The sequence below is a fragment of the Cyanistes caeruleus genome, chromosome 1 (genome assembly GCF_971803275.1).
Source record: "Cyanistes caeruleus chromosome 1, bCyaCae1.hap1.1, whole genome shotgun sequence".
Lineage (NCBI taxonomy): Eukaryota > Metazoa > Chordata > Aves > Passeriformes > Paridae > Cyanistes > Cyanistes caeruleus.
Window position 1 is genome coordinate 100,773,625 of NC_141701.1, and position 20,541 is coordinate 100,794,165.

A 20,541-nucleotide genomic window follows, 5' to 3' on the forward strand; every position below is an offset into this window, starting at 1 on the left:
CCCTGAAGCAGCATGAAGGGACTTAAGCATATCTTGGAAAAAGAGTTATGCCTGCCTGTTCAGTCAGTCTGTTTGTCTCACTGTGCAGGTATCTATCCATCTGTCCATAAATCTAGTATCATATTCAGGGAGCTTCAGTGACTTGTGTCGAGAGGGAGGGAGGGATGCACCTGCTACCTGTGTACAACTAAAGTTGTACCTGCCACCTTCTGACAGCCTTCCCAGGTGACCAAAGAAAGAGTTACTCAGCTGACTGGAAATGCTATTGCAAGGAGCATGAGACACACCGTTTCTAATATTTTAGCATGCCAGTGTCAGCCCATGGTTTCAGGTGGACATACCTGTAAAGCAGTGACTAAAGCAACACTCACTGACAGGTGTAGTTCATGTCTGTACATACTGCAGCTGTATGTCTGACACATCTGACAGAGATACCCTTCCTGAAGTCATAATCCACTCTGACCTGATGTTTTCACTGTGATCTCCAAGTTCTGGACAAGTTTCCTTACTCCTAAGTTTACAATTATGCTTAGAAGCTTAGGAACTCTAAGTTGTATTTAATTAGACAGGGCAAAATAGCCTGTAGAACTGGTAGTGCACAGGGATGGATTATAAAACCTTGTTCAGCTGTGTAACTTGATATATTTATTCTTGCTAAGCATCCATCAGCAGGCTTTAGACCAATATGACCAATTGGTATCTTCTTTAGGCTGTCTAAAGTGTGGTTCTACAACATTGCCTACAAGCTTCTAATTCTCCATCAACCTGTATCATTCTTAACTTGTTACAAGGTACAACAATAGTGTGGAGTGAGGGCTAGGATTTGTCTTTTGCCAGAAAACAGCAAGGAAAATGAACATCCTCTTGATGGTGAGCTGGATCATCTTATCTTTGATCTGGTCAAGGTTATTTCCTTGAGGATATTGCAGACAATGCATAGCTCCAGCAGGGCCATTCCTCACCCACAGTGGTACACCTGCCATCAGTGCCAGCACACTCAGCAGGGATCTGGCCTTCAACCCACCTTATGTGTCAGTCTGATTTACCTCAATGTGCATATGTTGTATTTGATGTGCTTTTTTCACTGTCTTATGTTTTAGACGTGGTTTTCACAAAGCTGTGATCTTGTTCTTGGAACAGCTACCACATCCTTGGGAAACTTTACCTGGAGGAGAGAGTTCTCTACTTAAATAATGTACTGATTTTCACAGTGATAAATGCTGCATGTATACCCATGGTGTGACTATAGGGTTTGTGTCTTTAAGGACTGTGGTACTTGTAGTCAGCTTTGAAAGAAGCAATACATGTGCTTATGGCTCTTCTTCTTGTCTTGGAGTTTTACAGAAAATTTCTCCAAGGACTCCCAGTACCCACCTTCTAAGGTCTGTCAGATTCAGCTGTCAGAGGCAGCTAGCCATGGATTTCAGCCTACACTTTTCTGGGATCAAATACGGGAAGTGGGTTTAGCCAGGGCCAGCATTCAAAGGATGGGAACTGGTCATGAAGGATCAGTTTCCAAATACAGTAGGAAGAGGTGCAACTTCCATCCTGCTCTTAGAAAATAGGAAATTAAATACATAAAGTATGAAATTCAGATGGTCCTGAATTTGATTATAGAAAACCATAGGAGGAGTGAACTCGTCAGGGGAGATGGTATCATAGTAAGAATATGGGAATATGAGGAAGTGTTTGCCCTCAAAGGTAATCTCCATATGTGGATTTGTGTGTGAATGCAAGTGAGGTTTGCATCTAAACTCATGTAGAAAGTATCTGCATGTATTTACATAAAAATGTCATCAGCTGATGGGTCATGTGGGAGTGTGAAACTAGCAAGCCTAATTTATTCCACTTCTCCATGCATTCCAACCAGTTTGATACGTGGCTTTGCTAGCTAACTCACTTCTGAATTTCTTCTGTTACAAATGCTGTTTTTTTATCAACATTACCATTTTCCACAAGCCATCATATACCAAATAATTTTCAGTTTTCAATCATGGGATTTTTTTTTTGCTACATAAACAGTAGCAGGAAGAAATAATAATGGAAGGCTCAATATTATTCTGCAAACTCTCAATCTAGTTTGCATTCATGAGAGCAAGACTGTTTAGAGAGATGTCTAAGGTATGTCCAAGAGTCTGTGATCAGTTTTCAGTGAAGCATTTAATTGCTGTATGGTGTCCTTTGAAGCCACTTTGTAAAAGAGAGAGAAATTAAACATGTTTGTTCTAAAACATAACAAAAAAAGAAAATATGGGATTTGCCATATTAGCTCAGGTGTAATCTTGTAAGGGTTGGTTCTTTGTGGCTACTCCGACCTGCAGTGAATCCAGCTGAGAACTGTCACTAATTGAAAAATTACCTCATCCTTTTAAAAATGTAGCCCCTATGTGTTACTAGTTTTTCATGGGCTGTGGTAGTGAACTCCATGGCCTACCTGTGTGCTGTATACAAAATGTTTCTGTATATGCATATATTGCATATATGTATATATAGACAAACAAATAATATATATATATATACACTTGAATGTGTGCTTTGAATATATACACATGATATGTGTTGCATGTAGGCTATATATATACATATATATAGTATCTCCGTGTGTATATACCCTGTCGGTGTATGTGTGTGTGTCTGTATATACCTCCCACACACAGGTTTTCTGGAAGGCATCACACTGACAGCATCACCCCTTCCTTTTTTTCCAACCCTAGATTGGGAAGCTCGGATAGACAGCCACGGGAGAGTGTTCTACGTGGATCATGTCAACCGCACCACCACGTGGCAGCGGCCCACAGCCGCAGCAACGCCAGATGGGATCCACAGGTCTGGCTCCATCCAGCAAATGGAGCAGCTGAACCGCCGGTGAGCATTTGCACCTGAGTTCCTTTGACATCTGTGCTCTCCTTTTTCCACACTGCTCCAGTAGCTCCCTTCCTTCTTCAGCGCACCGCACTGACTCCCACCTTTTCCAGGTTCTTGTCCCTCCTGCAGCTCTCTTGCAGCCTGCTGGTGTGCCTGCTGTGGGTGTCTGCTGCTCAAACCTGCCCACAAGAAAAGTGCTGTTTGGTGAATGACGGTGCAAAACGTTTCTAGCAGCAAGAGGAGGCTTTTGGAAAACTTTTCTAAGATAACTACTAGAAGGGAAGGGAGTATTCCTCCAAAACATGGAGTCACTTTTTCTACTTAACTGTGGGAATGGTATTGATGGGTCGGCAGCTAGTGCTGTGCTGCAAAGCTTTTTGGACCTGACTGCTACTGGAATTGCTGCCGTATCCATGTGGCATTTCTACCCAAGCTAATTAGGCCTGTTGAAAGGTCTGTCTCCTTTTCCAGGGCAGAGCCCTGCTCTAATAGGACTGTGCACATTTCTAGAGTTAGACAGGTCTGCTTAGTGTTGCATTGGGCCCTGTAAATCTGTCAGTTCTTTCTGAGCTGGCTGAGATACCTCTTAATGTCATTTATATTTTAGCTTTGTTTGACTAGTCCACACATAGATTTGTTTATCATTTTCTTCTCATGCCTGCTTTTTAGACTGAATTTAAGAAGAAAGAAAAAAAATAAACAGTCAAAAAAAGTTGGACAAAAATGTTCCAATCTTCCATTTTTCTGTAAAAAGAGGGTTTGGGTTTGTTTTTTTTTAATTCCCTGCTTACTGTAATGATGCCATTTCTAGGAAAGGATAAGGAAGACTGAAATTATATTTTAATTACAGCATGTCAAATGCCACAAAAGTTTTTTGGCCTTTTCTTCTCTGCTAAGAGAACGACCTGCAGCTGAGAGGAGTCAGAGTTTAAAAGTGCCCTTTTCAGGGTACATTGAATAGTTTGAGAGCTGCTGTGCCCTGAATGAGGCAGTCTGGGAGAACTGGGCCGACTTAAACTGACACCATCAACACACTCTTGAAGAGTAATCCTTTTTTTATTATTTAATAAAATAATGAAAATTTAATAAAATTCATTATTTTGAGTAGTATTTCACAACATCTGTTATGTCTTGCAGAAATGAGAGAACCTGCTTGGTATTTGTTTTCACTTTAGGTTTGTACATAAAGCCTTAAGCTGCCATGTTAATATTAAAAAAAAACACAAAACCAAACAACCAAACAAAAAACCCTAAAGAAAATGAATGTTTAATGTAGATTCTTTCAAGGGATTTATATGACTTCTCTGTCATTTAGCATTGGTCTTCAGGAGGGATTTTAGCCATTTCAAAGCTCAGACTATTTGGCTGCCACTTAAGCAAGTTATCTGCCACAGAAACCAGAAAGCTCTTGTGGAGATACAACAGAATTTTCTTTTCTTTTCTTTTCTTTTCTTTTCTTTTCTTTTCTTTTCTTTTCTTTTCTTTTCTTTTCTTTTCTTTTCTTTTCTTTTCTTTTCTTTTCTTTTCTTTTCTTTTCTTTTCTTTTCTTTTCTTTTCTTTTCTTTTCTTTTCTTTTCTTTTCTTTTCTTTTCTTTTCTTTTCTTTTCTTTTCTTTTCTTTTCTTTTTTTCTTTTTTTTTTTTTTTGAGATTGAACTCATGTAAGTGCAGAACAACCATGAAAGGAATAAGTGCTTATAAGAGTGATTTACCATTCTGTTAATTAATGCAGACAAATCACTAAACCATCTATCACAGCAGAAACTGAAGGGTAGGCATCGTCTTTGTGACCTCCTTCCCTTATGTTATTCAGTGTTTTCGTGTAGGCCATCTGTCTGTCATGGCTATTGATTATCACTGGTTTGGGTTGGGAATTGAGAGTTAATAAGATTGATATTCTTTGCATCTCTCCATTTTTAGTATTCATATATCCAGTTACAAAGGGAGAACTATGGAGAGTTTTCAGCAGTGGCAAATCTCTGCTTACACAAGTTCCGTTGGAGACTTTGCAGTTTATTAAACATGAAATGTCATGGCTTCTTGGGACTAGGGAAAAAATCTGGTGATTCTCTCCTCTCTTCCAAGGAACTCTATTGATTTGAGAAGCTGAATACAAAGATCTCCTATTGTTACCTGTGAACTTTTCCTAAGATTCTAATTAAAGGGATTCATACTGAATCTCCTGAGCATTTGCCCAGTGGCAAATAATTTCTGTAGTTTTAAACTGTCTGTTATATTTTTTTAAGTTATTCTAGTCCTAAATCTAATTCAGATATGTCATATCACCACATTTCAGGAATGTCAGGAAACCTATTTTTCATTAGGTATTATCAACACTGTGGAGGATTGGACTTTGTTTTAAGCCCTCATTTCAGAAATACTGTGTTTCAAACTTAATGATTTGAAATGGTTTTCAGCAAATGCACCTGAGAATCATTTTAGGTGAGGCATTAAAAACATAGACCTTGCTGATAGAATTAGCAGCAGCCTGAACTTTTGCTCTAACCTCAAATAAATTTGGACTCAACATCACTCTGCAGTTTGAAAAAGCTTGGTGACTTTTCTTTTAAATAAATTTACTTTTTTTTGGCTTCCTGGTTTAATTTGTGGAAGGGAATGGAAAGACCAAAATATTACAAGGAAGGCTGGTATTTCTAGCCCAGCCAAAACCACAAAGCTTTGGAAATTCAGCTTGGAAAAAAAACCCCATGGCTGTGACTAAACCTAGTCCTACTCTGCTCCAGGCTTCCCTTTAGCTGTACGAGCCACTTGAGGATACAGAGAATGCAAAACTGGAATCCAGGTGTTGGGCAAACTGGTACCAAAGAGACATCCATACTTTCTAATTTTAAAGGCTCTTGCTCATTTTCTGCAGCACTGCCTGACTTGCTTGCTTGTTGGCCAGATAACAGCCCTTGTTGTTCAAGTTCTGTTGAAAGGATGCTTTGCAGCATATGTATGTCTAGACTTGTCTTTGCACTAGTTTGAAAGATAATAATCAACATAAGAAATTATAACCATCATGGTTAGGACAGCCACAGCCTGGTATTTCTTGTTTTAAGCTCCATTTCTTTGACAAATCACTTTGAAAGGAGACTGAAATTTCCAGAGGCATTCCCGTAACTTTTGCACTTCCAATGTTTTCTCCAATTACTTTGGCATTTTTTGGCATTTATATAACATAGTTTTATAGTATTGAGATGCAAAAGAAATGCATAGCCTTTTGTTGGCATACAGCTGGTGTTGCTCTTTGAGGTTTGCCAGTGGGGATTTTCTACCATCTAATTAAATTGAAGGTACAGGGGTTTTCTATATGTGTGCTTATATCCCTTGATTATATGAACTTGGGGGGTTTTGTGGTTGGTTTTTCCTTTCCTTTCTATTGCATGTGGGTGTTGTAAAACCCCTTCAGTACTGGAATGGAAAGTTCATTCAGTTGCCTGCAGTCAAGTGAATAAAGCTGTAAAATGTAGGTCTAAAACAGAGGGTTTAAAACTGCAATAAATACATGCTGTTGCAAAACCTGATATCAGAATTTCCTTGTAAACATGTATGTTTTCTTAAACTATCAAAATATACACTAAAGGTAGCTTAAAATGACTTTGAGTACTGGAGGGGGACACATAGCATTGTGAAAGTTTAGTATAAACCTATTAAAACTTTAATTATTTTTTCTTAATTATCTCCAACCCTTTCGACTAAGATTGGGCTGCAGTGGGCTACTGGAGATGATGTCTTTTGAGACATCAAAAAGCCAAACCCTAATTCTTGTCTTTAGTGATCCTGTATTACTTTGAGGAACTTATTCATGACTAACTTCTAATTGGGAATAAAGTGTGCATTAACAAATAAAGAAAGAGAAAGTGAGTAAAATCTGTAAGTTGAAGCTTGAGCTGAGGAAAGAAAAGAGTGTAAGAAAAATGAGACAAACAATGATGGATCAGATTAAAAGCAGGCAGTAAAGCCATCCTGTTTCAAATACACACTGAAATGCCATGAAGAAGGATTAAAAATACTGGGATGGAATAAAAGCTAATTAAAATAATCAAGAGAGTCTGTTTTCTAGCTTTTCTTTCTCTTTCTAGTTCTTTCTTTCTCCTTACGCTTTCTTTTTCTTTTCATTCTCTCTCTGTATAAAATGCATTTATAATACACATAAGACATATTCATAATTTTCCAGTAGAATCAAAGAAAACATGTTCACCGATTCATCTGTCACTATGAGTGAACAAGTTAAGGAGAATTTGATTTCTGTAGTGTGAATTTAAAACATTCCAGGCTATTTGTTCTTCGTCAGGTAAAGTATTTAGGATTGGGCTCCTTTACCTTTTCAGGGTGGGGGATGTGCATCTAGTAATTTAATGGGAAAGACTGAAGGTTACTCAGTGCATCACAGGGTTGATCCTTACTTCATGGGTTATGCATTCACAAGGCTAAATGACAGGAGGAGCCATGATCCACCTCTAGTTTTAGGTTCCAGGTGTCCAGATGTTTTAAAGGGAAGCCTCAAAGTAGAAACACAGCCTAAATATGTGTTTAAAGTTTAAGTATTCCTGACTTGACACCCTCTGTGGCTATTTGTTAGTAACTGAAAAATGCCAGGTTGGCAGAGTACTGGTTGGCCCAAGTGTGAGCAGCTGCACCAGCTGCAGGAGAAGAGTCAGCTGTGCTCTTTGTCTGTTGTACACTGAAGATAAAAATATTGGAATCATTCAGAAACAGTGCTGATTTTTAAGGTAGAAAGCAGCAGAAAGCACTTCTGTTAACTAAATCTTGTTCCTTTCTATGAATGTATCTAGGTACCAGAACATCCAGCGAACCATCGCAACAGAGAGGACTGAAGATGATGCTGTGGTAAACAACAGGGTGGAGAGAGTTCCCACTGGAGGAGGAAGTGACTCTGAGGCAGAGCCTTCCCAGCCTAGCCCAGGTATGGGGAAACAAAGCTGGATGGTGTGTTCAGTGCCATTCAATTCTGGGGAAATCTGTATTTCCAGGGGAGACTGGAATTTGATTATATCAGGTTGCAAAACTTAATTAAAAAAAAAAAACAAAAAACAAAAAACCAAACGAAAACAAACAAACAAACCAAAACCCTGAAGATACAGTTTTTAGATGTGAAGCTACAAACACAAAGCTGGATACAACAGTTTCAGTTCTTCTTCAACAACTACCAAGACAGACAAAGCATTTTTACCTCAGTGAAGGGCCATTTGAAACTGAAATGAAAGAGGCATTTTGCAACTACTGGGTGAATACTATTATACAGTGCCACATTTGCTCATGTGATTGCACCTGCAGTGGCCCTGGCATCATGTATGAAATACTTGTGGTTTTTAAGGGTGTGGTTTTGTGATAGCTGCGAGCTGACCTAAGTGAGGGCTGTAACCTAAAAAGGCTCAGCTGTCTTTTCACTCACCACTAATTTATGTGACAGGACCCCATACCAGAGTGGAGAACTAAATACCTGAAAAATAGCCTGGCTTCTTGTCCTTGTCATTTGCAGCCAGATTGGATCTTTCATCTGGCTTGATAGATAAGGAGACATGAATGAGTGTCACTACAAAGCAAAAGAGGAAAATGTGTACCCAAGGCAGAATGGGATGGCTCTTATGGTCTTTTTGGTGGTAGTCAAACTCCTACCAAAAATGTTTTCTCAAAACATTTGGTAAACCATAGTCTTAAGTGTTTGTTTCAAGTAGGAAGTATCAGCAATCAGTCTAGTGCCCACTGGGCAACTTGAGGCCATGCAAAAATAACTCCTTGCTTTGTTAGCACCAGTAAAATGATGGACCAGTTCTCTTTCTTTTCATTCTTACCTCCACCTAACTTTGTGTTCTGTATTGTCTGCCATGAGTAAATCCAACTTCTTGCTATCCTTTTGCTGTCCCTCTGTAAATAGGATTGGTAATGGGAAAGAACTAGCACAGTATCTGCTTGAATTTTCTTCGTTTTCCATGTTGAATAGGAAAAACTACATAGAGAAATAATATTATTTTTAAACAAAAATTTTCAGATTTGTTTGTTTTGATCCATTAGGTGTTTTTATCTTGAGTATCAATTTTGATCAAGGATGTTTAACATTTGATGCTCAAAGTTTCCTTGCCATCTTTTGTATTGCAATTAAAGGGAGACTTCTACCTACAGTGGGTGTTATAAGGAGATCCCAGTCCTGTATGTTAGAGAAGTGGAAATGAGGTACACATTGTATTATTAGTATTTATAAGTAATGTAGCTGTTACTTGTAATAGGTATAATCATTTAGTATCATAGACAATAAAATAGTAATTTAATAGGAGTTGCCACCACTATTTAGTTCAGTTTATTATTTAATATGCGCTCTTTTGTTTTAAACCCGAAGAGCTAATGAGTGTGATAAATGTTACCATAAGTCATTAGGAAATGGTTTTTGCTACAGATAATTGTTCTGCTTTTAGAAGAAAACATCAATATTGTATAAAATTCCAGGAATTAGAAGATCAATGATGGTGTAAACACATTAGGGAAAGGAAAAGCAGAAGTATTATACATTTGTTATTTGTCTTTTAATTTAAATGAAAAATGTCAGGAGAAATACAATTAAGGCACATTAATCCAAGGTTCTAAGCCAGTATAAATCAATTTAACTCCAGCAACTGATCCAGTCTGCAGTTTTAAATGAATAAACTAATATGAGGTGTGCAGCAGGAAGAAAAAAGAAGTTATAACTGATATGAAAAAAACGGGAAATTGTATTTATTCTTTTGATGACATCTGCATCCAATTTTCTTGGACTGCAAATAAAATGTGGCTTTATTTGAAAATGCCAGAGCACCAAAGCCATAATTCAATGGTAGAAGGAATTTCTCTGGTAGCTAAAGAACATCAGGACTTCCTACCTCTACAGAGTTACATTCTCAATGCTCAGAGTTCTCGTGTTACATGCATGTAACATGAATTACATGCTCAATGTTCTGCTCTTGTGCTTCATTAATTGATACAGATTAAAAATAATGAAATTGTGTCTGCTTTTGTTTTCTTTCCCATGCAAGTCCCCAAAACCTTGGACTTGTGAAACACAATGCAATTAAAGTAAAAGTTTATGCTGGATTGGGAGATCAGATTTCTCTAAAATCAGCTGCAGGGGAAACCAGAATGGACCTGGGTTACAGAACCGCTGGTGAAAACTGCTGTGGTCACATTATATTTAGGGACAGCAGCAGACTTGACACAGAGTTTCATAAGCTGCAGCTCAGGAAACCATCCAGCTCCTGCACTGCTGTGGTAAACACTGCATCACTAACCATAAGGACATCTTAGTTTGCCAGCAGGTTTGTCTTGGGAATGCCAAGGTAGGTGCATTGGGCAGGTGATGGGTTTTTTATATCGTCACTTTTACAGCTGTTTCTGAAAGGTTAAATAATAGACTGTGGCTTGTTTTTCTTGTCCAGAGATTAGGAGAGAAGGTTCCCTTTCTCCTGTGAATTCTCAAAAAATCACCTTGTTGCTGCAGTCTCCAGCTGTGAAGTTCATCACCAATCCTGAGTTCTTCACTGTGCTGCATGCAAACTATGTGAGTAATTACGGCTTGCTCTCTTGCACTACTGATTTTTGAGTCCCAGTTCTGTGTTCCAGACCTTCAGGGAGAATGCACAGGCTCTTGCTGGGATTCTGCCTCACACAAGAAATTCCATGGTACTGAGAAGCTCATTCATGTTATCCTCCCAGAACAAGCAGGAGCCCTTGGTTTCAGCTTGGTTGATTCTGTTGTTTGTTGCTGTAGGCAGTGAAGTTGTTGCCTATTGATCCAACATCCTGAGAAATCTTACTCAGATACCACCAAGTCTCAGGGATACAGAGGGAAAAAAATAAACTCTTCTCATTTGCATTCCCAAAAACAGGGCAAGCGTAACTGAGTGACAGAAATACTGACTTGAGTCAGTGTAGCTATTTTGGAAAAAGCAAAAATGAAACCAAATTTTCAATATTCAAATAACTTTTCTTTTTTTCTCTTAGTGCGGTAAAACCACACATTTTCTTGCAAACTGGAGGGAAGTGGGAAAAATGCAGTATCAGGAGGAAGAAGATAGAGAAGTCCCACAAGGAGATGCGGTCATAGTTTGCCATATCTGGAATGTAGTTCAACACAGCATCTAAACATGACTTCTGTCTATTTGGAAAGTCATCCATTTCTGGGTAGCAATGACCTTCCTTTTCAAAAGGAAAAGAAAGTAAAACACTTTGAGAGTTGCCTCAGCACAGCCATTTAGCTAACTGCAGGTTTTGGCTGTGGCACTTCATGGATTGAAGCCAGCCGTCCATCTTCAAGCATCTGCCAGAGATTATCTCCCATGAGATCCTGACATGGAAGGGATGTATTAACTCATCTGACACTCCCTGAACTAGGTTATGGAGTGCAGATAATTTCTTCTATTGGCAGGGTGATATATGATGATTTATAGCTGAGAGCAGTGTAATTTTTCACCAGCACAGTTGTTGGAAAAATGAGCAACTGATACCATAGTTGTGTAAAGAACAGCTCACAAGAGACTAAATCCCAATTTTATTAGTCACTGAAATTAAAAAAAAGCAGAAAGAGGCCTTCAGTTTTATCTTAAAAACTTACCTCTAATGTGAGAACCAGAATAATCTATTAAAACTTCTGTCAAATGGTCATATAGATACCACTTGTACAGGAATAATGGCCCACATAACTTTTGCCTTAACACGAGTGTAATATTTTAACCGCAAGCCCCTATTAAAATTTCAAGCTATTAATTATGCCACTAAAGTAAAGGTTGGAAAATATTATCCAGCAGTTAGAATTAAAAGGGAAAGCTCTTATTTTTTTAGATATTTTATTTCCATGAAGAGATAAAACTACATTGCACTCCTAGTTTCCCTAATGCAGCTTAGAGATATTCAAGACAGTCACTGATCATACATAGATCAAAATACAACTTTTGTTATGTAGTAGGCTGGGATATTAAAAATCTGTGACCATGAAGTTTTCCCAGGTTATAAGCAGGTCATATCTTCAGGGCAGAGATCATATCTGTGTGATTTCATAACATTTACCAACCCTTGTCATAATTAGGGACCCTGTGCTACAGGGAGCATTCTCAGTGGTGTCGCCACAATAAATCCTTACATAATAAAGATTATACCTGTAGATATTTTATTGCATTATAGTGGTTAAAATGCACTAAACGTGCATAGAAATTAAGAATTTAAAGCTGCTGAGTCAGATTCTCTGGACATATTCCAGGTCTGCACACTGGAGCTCACTTCACTGAAGACAGGAGTCCTCCAGTGATCCTTTATTACTCTGATGAGTAATTAATCCTTTGGGCTGACCAGCAAACCAAGACAGTAATTTTCTCTCTAGTGAAAGGCTCAGGAGATTTTTGTGAAGTTTCCTACTCTGTCTTGAGGAGCTTTTTCCCTGAAGTGAAGGATTCGATGAGTAGCCTGTGAATGGGCCTGTGTGTTGTCAGCACAAGCATTATTTTGTGGTGTTCTATCATTGAACACACTGTGACAACAAATACAGTTCACTGGGCCCCTATTCTGCAATCAGATCAGTTCACTCCCTTGATCTGCCTCAGGCCACATTCCCCTAAGAGGTGTATTTAATACCCATTGTGAGATACAACTCACTGCCTGAGGGTGGCATTCATTAGACTCATGGAAGTGTTTCCATCTGACAAGCTTTGTAGTCATCCAAGAAACAAATACTCCATTCCAGGAAACCATTCGTGTCTTCCAAAAATAGACAATTAAAAAGTGTCTGTTCCTGTCCTGTGGTTGTATAGTCACCATAAGAAAGGTTGTGCAGGCTCATATGAAGACATCTGCACTGGGGTCCTCTTAAGTTCATGAGTCGTATCATGTGCATCTTGATCTCAAATACAGCAAAAAAGGATGCTCACAGCTGTCTTGGTATCTCTCTGGCACTGCCCAGGCACACAGGCAGTGCTTCTGTCAGCCAATAAAAGCAGTGAAGGGGGCAGCTACATGCACGTTGAGTGTGTGATGTTTCAGCTGACCATTTTTGAAGTGCATTAAAAAGGCAGTTCTTGCACAAGCTAACTGTGCACAATGTGTGTGATGTTTCACTTTCCAGATTGCATTTCTTAATTCTGCATATGCATGTAAAGTAGTCATTCAAATCAAAATAATGAGATGGAAGTGTTTCTTGATTCTAACAGGATTTGTTTCAGTTCTTTGGGCATATGGCCCATGAAATAACCAAATATATTTTGACATCAGAACTGGGTTTCTTCCCTTCTGTTATCCATCTCATAGAGTGCCTATCGAGTCTTCACCAACAGCACCTGCTTGAAGCATATGATTCTGAAGATTCGTAGAGATGCTCGCAATTTTGAGCGGTATCAGCACAACAGAGACCTAGTAAATTTTATCAATATGTTTGCTGATACTCGACTGGAGCTTCCTCGTGGCTGGGAGATAAAAACTGACCAGCAGGGAAAGGTAAGAGTGCCAACAAAATCAATCACTTGTTTAACACAGCATGACAGACTACATGATTATTAAAATTTCTTTCCTTCTTGACTCAAAATCAGTGAAGGTTTGGTTTAAACAACACAAGCTGCAAGGGGAGTTATTTTGGAAGCAGGAAAAAAGCTCCAAAGTTTCAAAGCATTTCTAAGTTTCTGTAGAATATTGTACCAAAGCCAAGGCATCACTGGACTAACAGCAAAGTTTGAGCCAGGGTAGATCTGCTGTGACTGTAAATTTGACTCAGTGTCTCTATCTTGAATGAAGCTTTTCTGACTGACCTCTGGAACCACCAAATAGGTTGAAGCAGCATTTCCCAATAATATTCTTCTCTCCTCTCTTGCTTACATCATGGCCATTGCACATGATTTTGGCCTACACAGCTTCAGGTATCTTCTAAGAACTATTCTAGCTTTGAGTAGGCCAGTCCTGTTGTTTGCAGTTGCCTTCCATGGACTATACTTACCCAAGTATTTCTGACATACAGTTGCCAGTGGTTTTCCTATTGTGTCCCACAATACCATCACAGGGTTGTCAGTCTTCTTATTAAAGAAACCATTGTTCCTTTGTGTTTCAGTCTTTCTTCGTTGACCATAACAGCCGTGCTACCACCTTCATAGACCCCAGGATCCCGCTGCAGAATGGGCGCCTCCCAAATCACCTGACTCACCGGCAACATCTGCAGCGACTTCGTAGCTACAGCGCTGGAGAGGTAGCTGTGCTCATATCAACTTAGGAACTTTTGACTGCAGTCTTCTCTAGAATTATAAGAACTTCTTGTATTTTAAAAGCATTGAAACAGACTGTCTTGTGGATGTCTATCTTCCAAAGACAATAAGGGATTTTTTGTCTTTCTGAAGAGTTTCTTTCAGAGCTTGCTGGTTTATATTTTGATGATTTTCAGAATAAAATAATAAGCAAGTAAAGCATACCTGAAGTGATGTCAGAATGGATTTTAAAATAATCCATATTTGACATCCTGTCCTTGCTTTACTTAAGTTATTCATTAATTTTTTTGTAGCCTGATACCTCATTCCTCCCTGTGACACTGTGCTCTGAAAAGATAGACTCCCTAGAAGTAGAGCAGTAATGTATGCTGAGGTTTGCTTTCCCAGCTTTCAGTCACATTAAATATCTTTCCAATATAGGGGGATGATTTTTGTCACTGAGGGCCACAGACAGGATTGAAAGAAGCATAAATACTGTGTTTGTATTGTGGATTTAAGTAGGAAAGAGTACCACCAATCAGATTCTTCATATAGCAAATCCATGCAGTTAATCTTTGTAAAGATTGTTGCTGAACAGAACTAGAGATGAACTCTGGTGAAAGGATCTTCCTCTTCCGTGAGAATATCCAGAGAAATGCTTGTGAAATTAGCATCAAAATTTATTGCAGCAGGATCAGTCTGAATACCTCTCACTGCCAGGTGAGTTGGGATCAGGAGCTGAACAGGGTATGAGGGCAGTTCCTCAGAACCAAAAGCAAATGAGGCATGAGTAGCTTGGGCATGTTTTCTCTGTCTTGGGTGAATACAACACCATATTTTCTGAAGACAGAAGTGTATCAATGGGCCTGTCTCAATCATATCTTCCCACCAGCTTAGCAACTTCCCTCAGCAAGCAGCCTTCAGTTCCGTGTTGCTGCTGTGATTGAATTACTGGCATGACTGTGATAGCCACCTGCACCATGATTCATGCTTGGGTCTGTGCTTGCCTGAGGCTTGCTTGCAATTTCACTTTGCCAGGGACAGAAACACCACTGAGCAGCTCAGATGACCTAGCCCAAAAAATACACATGGTTTTGGAAGCACTGGCAAGGCTGGCAAGGAGCAATATGCAATAAACCCAAAAAAACAGTACAGGGTAGGGAGTCAAAAGTATTGAATACTTCTGAGTAATGATTATCTGGGGAAATCAAAAATTGTTCTTTGAGGACACTGTTCTGGCAGAACTGGACAATGAAATAGTCGCCTCCCAGATTTGGTGGCCCAGGTCCCACAGTGCTTCCACACCTTTGTCATAGTCAAACTTCTTTGTCATAGTCAAGTAGGTTCCCATTTGGAAGTGTCTGCTGCTCCACTGGAAGGACTCCCATTGATTTCCAAGGACTTTGGATTGGTGCCTAAAAGTCCCTCATTTACAAGGAAAATATTCAACCCTTTGCAGCTCAGTCCATTTATTAAGAGCCTCATGTTCCATGCCATTTCCTCCAAGTGCATTTGGATGTTCTTTGGCCTATAAATCATGTCTGTAGACTCACACGTGGGGCTTTGTCCTGGCCATGTGTCAGCTGTCTGCAGTCTTGCTGGTTTCTTTGCTAGCAGATGGTGTGGCCTCTGGAAGCTGTCGCCAGGACAGTATGAAGGACCACAAAGGACAACTCACCAGTTATCAATGTTATGTACATGTGTCAAAGGAGCCTGAAGGACATCAGAATAGTGAAGTTGTGGTTGCCAGAGAAGTTGCCACAGTAAAAAGCCAGGGTGATGAAAGAAAGGGCCTCTGCAAAAACTGCCATTGTTCTGTGTAGATTACTGATATTAAATGGTATTATATATTAATTTGACAAAAATGCTACAATTTCTTTATTAAGCACTTATTTAAGGGTTATCAATCTTTCACAAGAGGGAGGGGGTTGTTGCTACTCTTAGTTACCTGATTTTTGGAAGAAAAGTTCAGGTAGCTGTAATAACCATCAGTAACTAAAGTATAGGTCACTATGTGATTCATTTCCTTCTGCCACTGCTATAAACAGAACAGTTTGTAAGCACTTTCTACTCCCTCTAAAGGAGTTCACATCTGCAGTGAAAATCAACATACATGATTACAGGGTAGCGATTTTAAAGACAGCGAGAGGAAGGAGGCAGGCATCCACAATGGAGAGGCAAGAGGTGCTGGTTAGCATGAAGAGCAGATAAGGTGCTAGAATATGGCAGTATATAAATCTCCTTACCAAACCAAACCACAGCAAGCAAGTAGCAGGATTCAAATGGGCTTCTGAAATCCAGCATCAACATAAAACCCAGGAAAAGGTATTAAATCTTGAAAGGCTCCTCTGGTAGTTTGGACTCTCCACTCTGGTTACATCATCCCAGTATCAATTTCAAAGCTGTTAAAACCTGACATAAATCTGTCAGTTACTCTGCACTACATGAAACAGGTCACTACATCATTAGAGGAGTCACTCTTTATTTTTTATTAAAGAATAATGTGCTAATCAAAATTAAATTATTCAGTTAGAAAGTCAAAGTAGAAAAGAACAATTGTGACCGAATAATAAATCGGAGCAATCAATTGTACTGTATTAGCTAAGAGTGGAAAGAGAATTGTTAGCAAAATTGAAGTTAATTAGAGGGCTGGGAATTTTCCTGTTGTGTTGCCATAGAAAAATTGTTTGGAGGTGTAAATGTGCAAAGACCAAACACAGCATGAGCAATGCCTAGGCATGGTGATGAAGAGAAGTACATCACCAGTTTATTGAGGTGTGTACAGAACTTGATTCTTATATTCTAGGTGACTTTAGCTCTTAAACCAGAACTGGGAAGATGGCAAGAAGGGAGCAAAAGTTTCTTTTCACAGGCACTATATACATTTCCTTCCAAAATTCTTGCTCCAGGAGAAATATATCCAGGCACTGGAAAGCTAACCAAAAGGAATGGTGACAAGAGCAAGAGGAGTATCCAGGACCAGGCTGGTCAGAAGTACCATGCAGTTCCCAAGTGATGAGCAAATACCACCTGGTGCTAATTTTTATGGGAGATAAACATTTAACTCTTCTGTTAACCTTCCCTTTCCCCCTTTCTATCTTCTGGTCAGTAAAAATATGTGTAGCCACAAGGGCGTAGGATTTGTCTTTGTCAAGGATGAGTCAGCGATCACCCTTAAAAACAGGCTCACCCACCATCCACATTCCCTTGCAAGTCTGTTCTACAAGGACCTGAGGAATAGGCATCCTCACCTGAACTCCAGGACTCCCTGGAAGTGAAGAAGCTGAGCCCGGCAATGCCTCAGCACGCTCCCACACATCCTAATTAGTACAGCTGGTCACATGCCAGTGTGTGACCCTGGCTGTGCTGCCCACAGACAGCCCAAGAAATGGCTGATCCCACACGGGGCTCATGCCCACTGTTGCAGTGGGTCGTAGGGCACCTCTTGCACCTAAGGTTCTTCCCTGTGCCGTGGCATGGAGTGAATTCCATAAAGGCCACAAAGTGCTTGCTGGGATGGATGCCTGGGTCACAGGGGAAAAGCTGCCTAAGCCTGAGCTAAACTTTTCTGTGAGTTGGCCTGTGGGGCTGTGAGGAGGAGACAAAGGTAGAGGGTTGGTTCAGGTGAAATCCTAACTGAATGATGGAGCGAAACATTCACCATGCACATGCACAGCAGTTTTGTGTTTTAAATTGCAGTGTGTTTGGTTAGAATAGTTAAGATTTTTCATTGTTTAACCTGTGTGTTGACACATATCAAGTGCACTGACTGGTTTCTTGTTACATGTGAACATTTTAAACTTTACAGGCTCCAAAAGGTAGCTTGCCAGTCACATTTAGCTTCCCAGTTTTTGTGTATACCCAGTTGGAAGACATGGCATTTGGCTGTACCACTGAAAATGGGTTGGCACTGTTTGCTTGGATGCAGAGCTAAGCATTTAAAATAATGAAGCAGGGGCGATTTCTTCCTGAAGTGGTTGCCAAATGCTGTGATTTGTGCAGTGAGAAAGGAGCAGCTATTAGCCCAGCTGAGTGGCAGTTGGAATTCCTAATGCATCTTGTCCTGATACAGCCTCACACTGTAGTCACAGGACAAGGGGGAGTGCTTTTAAACTGAAAGAGGGTAAGTTGAGATCAGATATTAGGAAAAAATTCTTTACTGCGAGGGTGGTGAAGCACTGAAAGAGATTGCCCAGAGAAGCTGTGGATGCTGCATGCCAGGAGGTGTTTTAAGACCAGGTTGGAGGGGGCTCTAGCAGCCTGGTCTAGTGGAAGGTGTCCCTGCCCATAGATGGATGTTACAGCTAGATGATCTTTAAGGTCCCTTCCAACCCAAACCATTCTGTGATTCCTCTCTTGGCTTCACTGTGGCAATATTCTGGAGGAAAACATGAGAGACAGGGGGGTTCCCCTCAACTTCCACAAGTCCCCGAAAAGTCACCCAGCAAGAAATGCCTTAATGCAGCATTGTCAGATGTCACTGTTTGGCTTTTAATATCCTCATACTGAGGTGTTTTCTCACCTTTTGAGGAATCTGCCTAACTGACATGATTCCCTTTGTTAGGCAGTGTATTTAGAACAGGCTTTCTTTAAGTGCCTCAGTTAAGGGGCAGTGAAAAATTTCCTTCTTACTACTCCCTTTATCAGCTCTTTGGATTATGTTCTTCTTTTCAGTGTAAACAGTTCAATTTCTGGTTATGCAAGTCAGGCAGCCTTCTGGGACGATACTGCCTTTTTCTGTGCTGTGATCTACATAGATATACCTTTCCTCATGTTATTTCCACTATTAAACTTCCCTTCAACTATTCTGAGTGAATGTTGCAGTGTTGTGGGTTTTTTCTCTTTTCAAAAACATTGCTGTAAAAACCTTGAAGTGATGCAGATATGCTAAAACAAGAAATGTTTGATTCTACATACTCTGTATGTGATACTACAGAGATTTTATTTTCATTGAACCAGAGAAGTCCATCACTTGAATACCTATATTAATGTGCATTTACTTCTGGATTCTGGTGCCTTCAGCACTGAGAAGGTGTGGTAACTATGGATAATGGTGTACCTTCATTTGGAAGCACAGAATTACTTGCCTTTTTTAAGTTGACTGAAGTATAAAGCTATAATTTTCATTCATGCTTTCTGTGCTTCAGTCAGCATCACGGATGATTCTGAAGGTTACAGAAATAAAGATGAAAAATCTTTTAACTGACTGATGAGCTACTGGTGGTCAGTTTTGATCATTCTTTTCCTATTCTCTGATGTTGTAGGCCTCTGAAGTCTCTCGAAACAGAGGAGTTACTCTGTTGGCCAGACCAGGCAATAGTCTTGTAACAGCTATTCGAAACCAGCACCATCACGAGGCATTACCTCTGGGTAAGCTGAGTTTTTTTATTCTTTTCAAAGCAGTGCTCACAAAGGTGGATTTTAGGATTTCTCATCAGCTGCGTGCTCTGCCTCACTGGCAGCACAGTCAGTGTGCCCCTGCAGAGTCATGGTGACATGGTAAATAAAGCTTCTGGTTTGTTTTTTTACCTTTTCCAGCTTACAATGACAAGATTGTTGCATTTTTACGCCAACCCAACATTTTTGAGATGCTGCAGGAGCGTCAGCCCAGCTTGGCCAGAAACCATGCACTCAGGTACCACTTTTTTCCACACCGTTGTACCCTACTTCCTGGAGGCGCTTTTTGTAATGGGGGAAACCGAATTCTAGTAACTGAAGTATGAAAGATGAACTTGGAGCTTCTATGGAACTGTCACCATTAAAGAGTAGATGGGAACCACTAGGATCCATGTGGTTACTATAGTTACTTTCCACAGACATCCAAGAAGTAAGAAGAGCCAAAATAAATATGGGAAAATAGTGACCGGCCTAATTTATGTTCTAAGTACTACTGAATAGCAGAAACTCTGTCTTCATCTGTAATTATTACTTTGCTTTACAGAAGACAGAGTTAAAAGAGTGTTTGGATGGAAGTCATCAGCAAAATCCCAATAACTCCAACAGAACCAGGATTTTGTTTAATGGTTGGATTTACACCCCTGTCAAGGATATAGTCACCCTTGATTTTATAAAGACATAGAAGCATTATTATGAAGTGGATTATACTCTTGTCTTTAATCTTTCTCACTTGACTTAAAGGTGGTCATTTCCAAAGTAGCTAAATTGTGTCTTTCTTAAGCCTATTCCTTTCCTATTTGATTTTTTAAAAACAGAAAAAACCCAGAACCATTCACTAGTACAAGTTAAACTCATTTGAATTCCAAAGTTTGAATTAACTGGTTTTGGCCAAGAACTTAAGCTGATGTTAATCAATGTCAGCGATGCCCATATGCACCAGCTGAGAGTCTGACCAAGAATTTAGGTTGTACTGTGCAGTCAGAGGTGTGGCTGCACAACTGCTGAAGGAGGAGACTACCTCCAAATTCCTGCAGTGCACTTTCTGCTGGTAGCCTTACTGACTCCTCATTTACC

General features: G+C 39.7%; 1 protein-coding gene across 30 annotated transcripts in view; it reads left to right on the plus strand.

Annotated features, from left to right (window-relative positions):
- Positions 1 to 20,541, plus strand: part of HECW1 (HECT, C2 and WW domain containing E3 ubiquitin protein ligase 1) — a 319,771-nt gene that overhangs the window by 258,506 nt on the left and 40,724 nt on the right. For all 30 annotated transcript variants that reach the window (XM_086845056.1, XM_086845137.1, XM_086845031.1 and 27 more), the window contains 7 exons: positions 2,715 to 2,865; positions 7,663 to 7,793; positions 10,294 to 10,415; positions 13,151 to 13,336; positions 13,941 to 14,075; positions 19,335 to 19,440; positions 19,609 to 19,705. In XM_086845056.1, coding sequence (XP_086701182.1) covers positions 2,715 to 2,865; positions 7,663 to 7,793; positions 10,294 to 10,415; positions 13,151 to 13,336; positions 13,941 to 14,075; positions 19,335 to 19,440; positions 19,609 to 19,705 — 928 coding nt within the window. The remainder of the gene's footprint in view (positions 1 to 2,714; positions 2,866 to 7,662; positions 7,794 to 10,293; positions 10,416 to 13,150; positions 13,337 to 13,940; positions 14,076 to 19,334; positions 19,441 to 19,608; positions 19,706 to 20,541) is intronic.